The sequence below is a fragment of the Belonocnema kinseyi genome, chromosome 2 (assembly GCF_010883055.1).
Source record: "Belonocnema kinseyi isolate 2016_QV_RU_SX_M_011 chromosome 2, B_treatae_v1, whole genome shotgun sequence".
Taxonomy (NCBI): domain Eukaryota; kingdom Metazoa; phylum Arthropoda; class Insecta; order Hymenoptera; family Cynipidae; genus Belonocnema; species Belonocnema kinseyi.
This window is the reverse complement of record NC_046658.1, coordinates 123,791,485-123,801,227: the sequence shown is the minus strand read 5'-3', so window position 1 is coordinate 123,801,227 and position 9,743 is coordinate 123,791,485. Positions and strand designations below refer to the sequence as shown.

The window sequence follows — 9,743 nt, the reverse complement described above, 5'->3', positions numbered from 1 at the left end:
ATTTTATTTACAAAAAAAGTTCTTAGGTTCAAAAAAACATTCAGTGAACGGAAAAAGTGAGGTTGGTAATATAGGTATTTAGCTGTGTCACATGCCCTTAACTTAAAATTTAACTTTTGGTTGATAATTCAAGTATTTTGTTTTAAAAAAAAAAACATCTTTTTGAAAAAATTAATCTTTTTCGTTGAAAATTTAAATATTCCATTTAAGGATTCATCTGTTTATTTGAAAATTCATATTTTTGGTTTCAAATTGAACTATTCCTATAAAAATGTGTTTGACTTTTTATTCAAATTCATGGACTTTGGAGACAAATTCAAATAAATCATCAATTATGATTTCAGTATTATTTAATTATTCCATAAATCGGTGGTGCTAGGATATCTTATAATATAATTTGTCAAAACTTTCTCAATTCAACATTTTAATTGAATCCATAGAAAATGAAAGAAAAAAACCATTATTTATAATAAACTCGCGATTCTTTATACATATTCCCATTTAAAGTTTTGAAAAGTGCGAAATCTGGAAAAATCTTGAGATACCTGGAAAAAATCTGGAATTATCAGGAAATTTGTATCCAGAATTTGAATAGGTATCCTAATAAATTAAAATCACTGTTATTTTACGATTTTTCCATATCTTTTTCCGGTTTAATGGCCACCCGTTTAACTGTTTTATCTTTAATTTTTTATTTTGTCTTTCTATTTTGAATTTTAGCAATCTTTAACTCTAAAACACGGAGTTGTTGGAACAAACGACACATCTGTGCGAAACGAGCTTTACGAGCAATTAGTTAGCCTGATAGATTTAATACTCGATGGAAGAAAGTGCCATTTGGAAAGTATTCGGGGAACAGAGAAGTTTGAAATTCTCCTGAAACAGTACGAATCAGAACGGACGAATCTGATTCAGCCACTTGGTAATTGAACATGAAAAACTAAAGACTTCATTGAAATGATTTTGTTTAATTTTAAATAATTCCGTAATTATTATTTTTAATAGTCAAGGAAGAACAGTACGAAAACGCAGCGATGCTTGCAGAAAAATACTGCGACTTTGCATCCCTAGTTCAAATTTGCGAACTCACAAATAACAAAAATCGCCTCGATAGTTACATGGAGAGATTCGCCTCTCAAGATTTTGTAGGCTTCCTCTTTTCTTGGTGGGTTGAATTTTATTATCACATGATTAATTCTTTTTATTACTCAATGGAGAATAAAAAATATGATTAATTGAAAATCAAAATATCCTATGGAATTTTTTTTCAGGTACGTGAAAGACGGACGTCAAGGACAATTGATAGAACGGTGCAGACGTGGTGGAGCTTCAGAGTTAACGGAAAGATTATCGGAACATCCGGCAATTTCTTGGGTTCAAACTGCCTTGACGGACGAATTACGTCTCGCTGCCAATACTCTGCATTCGTTAGCGGTTCAAGAAAATGATCTTGTGACGAGAAAAAAGGTACAAAGTGATTTCAAAATAATATTTCCACAAAATTACTTTTTAAAAATGCACGCAAGTTACGTGGATCGCGGTGTAAATTTTTCAGGTCCCGGTTAGATCAGATGATAACGCTTCGAGTTTTTGATCGAAAATTCGGGGCTCGATTCCTGCTGCCTAAATTTGTTGTCAACATTTTTTTCAATCAACTTGTTTTTTTTTTTAATGCAATTTATTTAATTTAAGCCAAAATATTCGTTTTTAATCTTTCTTTCCATATGGGAAAAATTTTTTTTAACCTTTACCACTTTTACTTCAAGAAATGTTTTTTTCTTATATAGAAAATACTCGCTTTTCTTCATTCAGTTGAACATTTTTATTTTCTTAATTATTATTTTCGCATGAAATGGAAAATAAATATTTAAAAATAGCATAAGAAGAATGAAATAAATTTTTAAATATAAAGAATTAGTAAAATAAGATTATATAAAAAAAGAATATAGATCAAATAGATTTTCTGTTATTATTATAACATTCATATTTTGAAATTACAGTACTAAATGGTATTTTTGAATAAAAAATTGCAAAAAATATTCTCTTCGGAAGTATTAAACATTGAATAAATTTTTTTCACATGAATAAAAATGGGTAAAAATTAATATTTTAGTTTAATTTAAATCAATTTCATAATCAATTACAATAAAAAAATGGAGTTGAATTTTCAGATAAAAAAAAACAAATTCCGAACTAAAATTAAAAGAATTAATTTTCAACCAAGAAACAAAGAATTTCTAACAAAACAGTTAAATTTTTTACTTAAGTGTTGAATCTTCGATCCAAAAAAATGAATTGTCAACAAAAAGTGTAATAGTTGATATTTTCACCAAAAAATATTTTAATTTTCAATCAAAAGGAATTAAATTAAGTTAAGAAATAAGAATTTTCGAATAAAAATAAATTAACAAAATATTTAAATTTGCAACCAACAGAATTCATTTTTAATACAAAAAATGAAGGTTCAACTAAAGAGATTACTTTTCTACCAAAACCACGAATTTTCAACAAAAAATAGAATAGTTAAATGTTCAGTAAAAAATTAATTTTTAATAAAAGAAAAAAAACTAATTTTCTACCAGAGAAATTAATTTTTAACCAAGAAGATAAATTTTTAAACAAGAAGATGTAACACTTGATATTTTAACCGAAAAATATTTCAATTTTAAACCAAAAACAGTGGAATTTAAACAGAGAAGACAAATTTTCAACAAATTAATTGAATCCTAAACAAAACAAATTAATTATCAACTAAAAACTTTTGATTTTTATCCGAAAAAGATGCACTTTCTACAAAAATAGTTGAATTTTTAACAAAAAAAAAACTTTTTTCAACAGAAGAAAAAATGAATTTTTAACCGAAATAATGAATCTGTGAAAAAAAATTTATTTCTGAACTAAATAGTTTGATTTTGTACCAAAAAACATAGATTTCACAAAAAATACATGATTTTCAACTAGAAGAGATAAATTTTTTACCAAAAAATAGGAAAGTTAAATTTTCAAACAAGCAGATGAATTTTTAATCAAGAAGATTAAATTTCTATGAAAAAGAGTAATTCTGAAAAAACTACATAGATTTTCAACCAAATATTTTAATTTTCAAAGTAATTTTTATTCTGATAGTTAAATTTTCAACCAAAGAAATGAATTTAAAAAAAAAGTGAGTAAGGAGATTAATATTTTACCACAAAAATAAATTAATTTTCTATTTAAACAAATTGTAATTCAACCATAAAATATAAATTATGCACAAAACATGGAAAATTTGATATTTTAACCAATAAAATATTTGTATTTTACACAAACAACTGTCGAATTGATAAAAAAAAAAAGGAATTTTCAACAAAATAGTTGAATCATTAACCAAAACGGATTATTTTCGAATCGAAACGTTGAATTTCGAACAAAAAAGGATTATCTGTCAAACAGGAAAATTAATTTTGTACCCAAAAGACTAATTTTCAACGCAATACATGAATTTCCAACCAAATAGTTTAATTTTCAACTAGAAAAGATCAATTTTTTATTCAAAATGTTTCAACTGAGGAAATGAATTTTCAAATAAAATTATGAATCTCAAACAAAAATTGTAACAAAAGTATTCCAGATTGAACCAAACGGTTGAATTTTCAACCAAAAAGGTGAGTTTTTAACCAAGAGGGTTAATTTTCTCACAGAAACACAAATTTTCAACAATAGAAAAGCATTTTTGAACCTATTAGTTTCATTTCCAATTAAAAAAATTAATTTTCAATCGAAAATTAAACGAATTTTAAAAAAATAGTTCAATTTTCAACCAAGGGATTGATTTTTTACTAAAAAAAAGATGATTTCCGAACCAAAAATTTAATAGTAAATTTTTCAAGGAGTTCATTTATCAAGTAATTTTTTGAGTTTTCAATCAAACAGGATAAATTTAACAAAATGCAATAGTAGACATTTTACCAAAAAATATATAATTTTAAATCAAAACCAGTTAGATCGATCATAAGAAAAATTAATTTGTAACAAAAGTTATATTTAGTTTAATACTTAAATCAAAAAAGATTTTAATTGTATACCAAAAACGTTTGAATTTAACACACAAAAAATACGAAATTTCTGAAAAATAGTTGAATGTTTTTCAAGAAAATGGTTTATTTATGTAATTATTGTCAAAATGACACGGTGGATTTTTCTCATATTGTTTTTCTGTTTTTTTTTTCGAATTCCATTAATAAAAAACTTAGAAGTTTTTTAATAATTATGAAAGGTTTGAGGGGAAATGGTTTAGCTTTTATTTTAAAAGAATAATTTTAAGTTTGAAATATTTCAAAATGTAGGGCAAAAGAATATGGAAGACTTTGAGGCAATTTTTTTAATTTTTCAGGATTTACAAATTATTTAGGCAAACTAAATTTTGTCAGATTAAAATACAAAATAGTTCTTAAGATTCATGAGAAATTGTTAAATGATTGTCTTGTACGGAATTTTAAGAGAAAGTTGAAAAAAGGTCAAAAAACGTTTTGAATTATTTCAAAAATTTTAAGTTGTAAAAGTTTCTAAAAGATTTTAAAGACAAATTTCGCGATTTCGTCGTAAGGAAATTTAAGGCAATTGAGGCAATTTTTTTATTTTGCAGAATTATTAAAAAATGCAGGAAATATGTTAATAATATTTAGAGATTTGAAGGCATACAAGGTCTTACAAGATTTAAAAAAATATATTTTTCCTTATAATCGTGTGAACATTTTTAATTATTTTTTATTTTGAAAAATGAACTTACAAAAATTAAAAAAGGTTTTTAAACATATCAGACGATTTCCTAAAATTTCGAAAATGAGCTAAGAGGATTTTAAATCAAAGCGTTTCAATTTGTTAAGATTACAAAATAAAAACGAATAAAAAATTGATTAAATTCAAGAAATATTTAGCAGAATTAAAGAAATTTAAAATTAATTTTAAACTTAAACAGATTTTTAGAGATGTAGATTTTTTAAGATTTCAAAACTAAACTTTAGGAGCTTTAAAATAATTTCGAAAGTTTTCAAGAGAATAAAAAAGTTTCTTTAAATTTCTGGGCAAATTTGGAAGATTATAAAGTAATTGATAAAAATGTTGAATGATATTTGAAATTTTTGAAAAAAATTCCAGTCAGTTAAAAATATTTTCAGGAATTTGAGACGTTTTAAATAGATTAGAAATATTTGAAAACTGGGAAACATTTTCGAAAATTTATCAAATATTTCTTGATTCCTTCCCAACTTCTAAATATCCTAAACATCTTTTGAAAAAACTGGGATTTTTTATAATATTTTGTAAAATACTATAAAATATGAAAATTTATTTAAAATTTTCTAGAATATTTTCTGACATGTCAGAAATATTCTAAAATCTTTTTTTTTCTAATTTTCTCAAGAATATATCGGAAATTATATTTATATTAATTTAAAAACAAAATGTTAATACTTATTTTCTTGTTCTCCATTCTGCGAATTTAATTTTAACCTGGATTTATTATAACACTTCGAAAAATAATTTTCGATTAATTTGAGTGTTGCCAAAGATAAAAAATATTCGTTAATGGTCTTTCTTTAAAAGTTACTATACAAATTTTAAAATATTTTAGCTTCGTTACAAAGTCTATTTGATTAAAAAATATAACATTTAAGAGTTCGTTATTTAATTGTAATAGGAAACAATATTTTATGATTTATCATATTCCTTGTTTATAATATATAGATATAATAATTATATTTATTATGAAGTAACCACAAATTAGCAATAAAAATGGTCGAAAATAGAAATTAACGAATTATAAATTTGCCAAATTATAAAATAAATGAATTGTTAAATTCCCATAAATATTTCTATTCCTAGAAGTTAAATTTGCCGAAAATAATGAATAAATTATTAATTAATGATTGATTAAATGTTTTGTCTTATTTATAATGTCTTAAATAGCTCACAAATTAATAATCAATTAACTATGTTCAGCATTTCTAAATTTGGGGAATTGGAGATTTTATTTTTTTGCCAATTAAAGATCTTGTAGTTATTATCGTTATTAATTTTTAAATTATTTTTTATAAGTTCTGAAAATTCATGCAATTTTGTTGTTTGAATTATGTAAATTATGCCGCTTTCCCTTATATTAAAAAAAAAGTAAGTACATAAGTATTGTTTACTATCTGACTACACTATGAAGAAAAAATGATTTTGAAGGTTTTTTCATATTTATTTTGTAATTTTTATGTATTTTTCCTATAGTACTGCATTTTATCCTAAAAAGACGCAATTTCTACCAAAATAGATGAATTTTTAACACAAAGAGACGCATTTTCAAGCAAATCATGACTTTTTAACAAAATTTTTGACTTTTCAGAAAAATAATTAAGTTCAACTTCAGCATATTAAAAATTCCCGTACTCTGTCACGTTTTCTCTGACATTTTCTGACTTTCTAGAATTCCCTGAATTCTAAAAATAAATAAAATTCGAAGGGTGTAGGTTTCCTTTGACATGGTTTTTTGAATTGATTTAAATTTTGTAAATTTAAATTGTTATTCCAGACGATGTTATCACTGGCAAAACTTGCTCTTTTGGCGTCAGACGAACCAGAGGAAGAAGTAAGAGACTGTATCAAACGAATAGACAATGAATTGGCTCTGATCGCTCACCAAGAAGATGTTCCAGCCCAGGTGCTTGCCACTTACGGATACGACATAGAAAAACTGAGGGTACTAACACCAACTGAACTTATTATCGTAAGTAATCTCTTTCTTTTAATTTAAATTTAAACATTAAAAAATCATGATATTTAATAAATAAACAGGTTGGGCCCTTTAATATTTGGAAAAAAGTGCCCGGTTTTTTACTGGTTTGTGAACATTTTTCCCGGTCGTTACAATTAAAAAATTAAAACTGATAATTTTTTTCATTTAAGGCAGCCAAAACTAAACTGAAAATTCAAGCATCCCAATTGAAAATCTCTTGAATTTTTAACTTTTCAAATTAAAAGTCCGAAAAAGTTCAATTCAAAAAGATGATTAGTATAAAAATAGTTTTTAGTAACTACTAGGCGAAATGCTTTTAATCTCTAAGATTTCAAGTCGAAATGTATTCCATTTTGAGCAAAACAGTTGAATTTTCAAACAAAAGAGATGAATTTTCAACCCAAAGAAGAATTTTTAACAAAAAAGTTTAATTTTCAAGTTGAAAAGTCTAATTGTTTAGAAAACAATTGTCTTTTACATTGAAAGAGGGTAATTTTCAATCAAAAATATTATTTTCAGCCAAGGAAGATGAATTGTCAATTAAATGGTCGAATTTTTAAATAAAAAATATTAAAAGTTCATTTACAACAAATCAGTTAAATTCGAAGATAAAAAATTAGTTTTTTAAAACAACAAAAAATCGAATTTTCAATTAAAATTATGAATCTTGAACCGAAAAAATGAAGTTTTAAGAAAGTAGTAGGTTGAATTTTATACCTAAAGAGCTGAAATTTCAAGAAAAAGTAGGATAGTTGATATTTCAACAACAAAAAAGAAGATATTAAATAATAACGAAAAACAGTTGGTTTTCACACACAAAAAAGGATTTTCAACGAAATAATTGAGTTTTAACAAAAACATTTATTTTCTACCAAAACACGAATGTTTAACAAATTTATAAAATTTTTAGCGAAGTAATTTTAACAATAGATGTGACTTTACTTACATTTTTTAAACTAAATTGTTTATACAAAATAATTGAATTTTATAGCATATTGTTGAATTATCGAGCCAACAATACGAATTTTCTATAAAACAGTTCAATTTTCAACTGAAAAATATAAATTAAGAAAAAAAGTTTGTTAACAATCAATCAGTTTAATTTTCAACAAAATAATTTAATTTTCAAATGGAAAAATTACTTTTTAACCGAGAAAAAACGTGTTTTCGACTAAAATTGTGAATGTTCAACAGTTGTCTTTTACAGCGAAAAAGGGTAATTTTCAATAAAAAAGATTTTTTTAGCCAATGAAGATAAGTTTTGAATCAAATAGTTGAATTTAAAAAAAAAAAATTTCAACCAGTTTTCAACATACAAAGATAATTATTTAATAAAATGGTCGAATTTTTAAATAAAAAATATTAAACTTCAATAAAAACAGTTGCATTTTTTACAAAATAGTTGAAATATCAAGCTAAAAGGCAAATTTTTTAGAAGACAGTTGAATTGTCAACCTGAAAATTTGTATTTTCAATATAAAAATTACTTTTATATACGAAATATTTTCATTTAAACCAAATAGTTAAATTTTCAATTGAAAAAATTAATTTTTTAGATTATGGTTGAATTAAAAAAAAAAAGTTATTTTTTATCCACGAAAGATGAATTTTCAATCAAGAATGTTTGAAATCCAAAACTACTTTTGAAATTAAAGCTCAACAAAATTTTTATTTTTATAAAAATAGATTTGAATAACTACAGACTTCACAGCTTAAAATGCTCTTAAAACAGGGGAAATAAGATATCTATTTTACAAAAATAGGGGAATAAATTCATTTAAAAAAATTAAAAAATAGATACCAAATTGAATTCAAAATGAAATGCTTTAAATTCCTATGATTTTTTTAACCAAATAGTTGAATTAACTTAATATATTAATATTAATAATATTAATAATAATAATTCAACTCTTTTTAAAAAAGTTGTCTTTTTGGCTTGAAAATTTTGTCAGCAATTGAATTATTTTATTAAAAAGTCAACTATTTTTCTAAACTATTCAAATTTGACTTGAACCTTCAACTCTTTTGTTAAAAATTCATCTTTGGGTTGAAAATAGATCTCTTTTGTTTGAAAATTCAAATATTTTCTTTAAAAAAACAATATATTTTTACTTGAAATCATAGGAATTTGAAGCATTTAATTTTGAATTCAATATGGTACCTATTTATTAATTTTTTTTAATGAATTTATTCTCCTATTTTCGTAAAATAGATATCCTATTTCCCCTGTTTTAAGATCATTTTAAGCTGTGAAGTCTGTAGTTATTCAAACCTATTTTTATAAAAAAAAAAATAAACATTTTGTGAAGCTTTAATTTCGAAAGTCCTTTTGGATTTCAAATAATCTTGATTGAAAATTCATCTTTCGTGGAAATAGTTGAATTTTCAAACAAAACATATTAAAATTTAACCATAACAAATTTCATTTTTAATCAATTAGTTCAATTTCCAAAACAGAAAGACGAATTTTTTAGAAGATCGCTGAATTATCAACCTGAAAAAGTTAATTTTCAACCAAAAATGACTAACTTAAAAATTCCAAACCCATTGTTCGAATTTTCAAACAAAAATAACTAAAACGCAACCAAAAACAATTATATTTTTTTACCAGATAGTTGAATTTTCAAACTAAAAGACGAATGTTTTAGAAGACAGTTGAATTATTAAACTAAAAATGTCAATTTTCAATAAACTATATAATTTTCAACAAAAAATATAATTTTTAACCAAAAATATAATTTCCAACCAGAAAATGCAGTTTTAAAGACTTATATATTTAGCGTTTAAAGTCTCCAATTTTGGATAAAAAACCTTTTTCGTTGATCACAAGTAAATATAAATTATAATTAATTTTTAATTTAAATTATAACTTAAGGATTAACAAGTGAATGATAATTGATTTTAAAAGACTATTTGGAATCAGTTCAAAATTTAAAAATTTCCAGATTTTAACGTTAAAAATTAAACTGTTTCAATATAAAAAGTC

General features: G+C 23.7%; 1 protein-coding gene across 2 annotated transcripts in view; it reads left to right on the top strand.

The window, feature by feature from the left end:
- Window positions 1-9,743, top strand: part of LOC117168191 (nuclear pore complex protein Nup133) — a 47,741-nt gene that overhangs the window by 32,100 nt on the left and 5,898 nt on the right. Inside the window, exons 13-16 of one of the 2 annotated variants that reach the window (XR_004466470.1) lie at window positions 721-922; window positions 1,006-1,165; window positions 1,272-1,466; window positions 6,552-6,748. Coding sequence is in view for 1 of the 2 variants with exons in the window: in XM_033353652.1 (XP_033209543.1) it covers window positions 721-922; window positions 1,006-1,165; window positions 1,272-1,467; window positions 6,554-6,748 (753 nt within the window). In the remaining variant the exon portion in view is untranslated. Of the gene's footprint in view, window positions 1-720; window positions 923-1,005; window positions 1,166-1,271; window positions 1,468-6,551; window positions 6,749-9,743 lie in introns of both variants that reach the window. The other variant, XM_033353652.1, reaches the window with a different exon arrangement.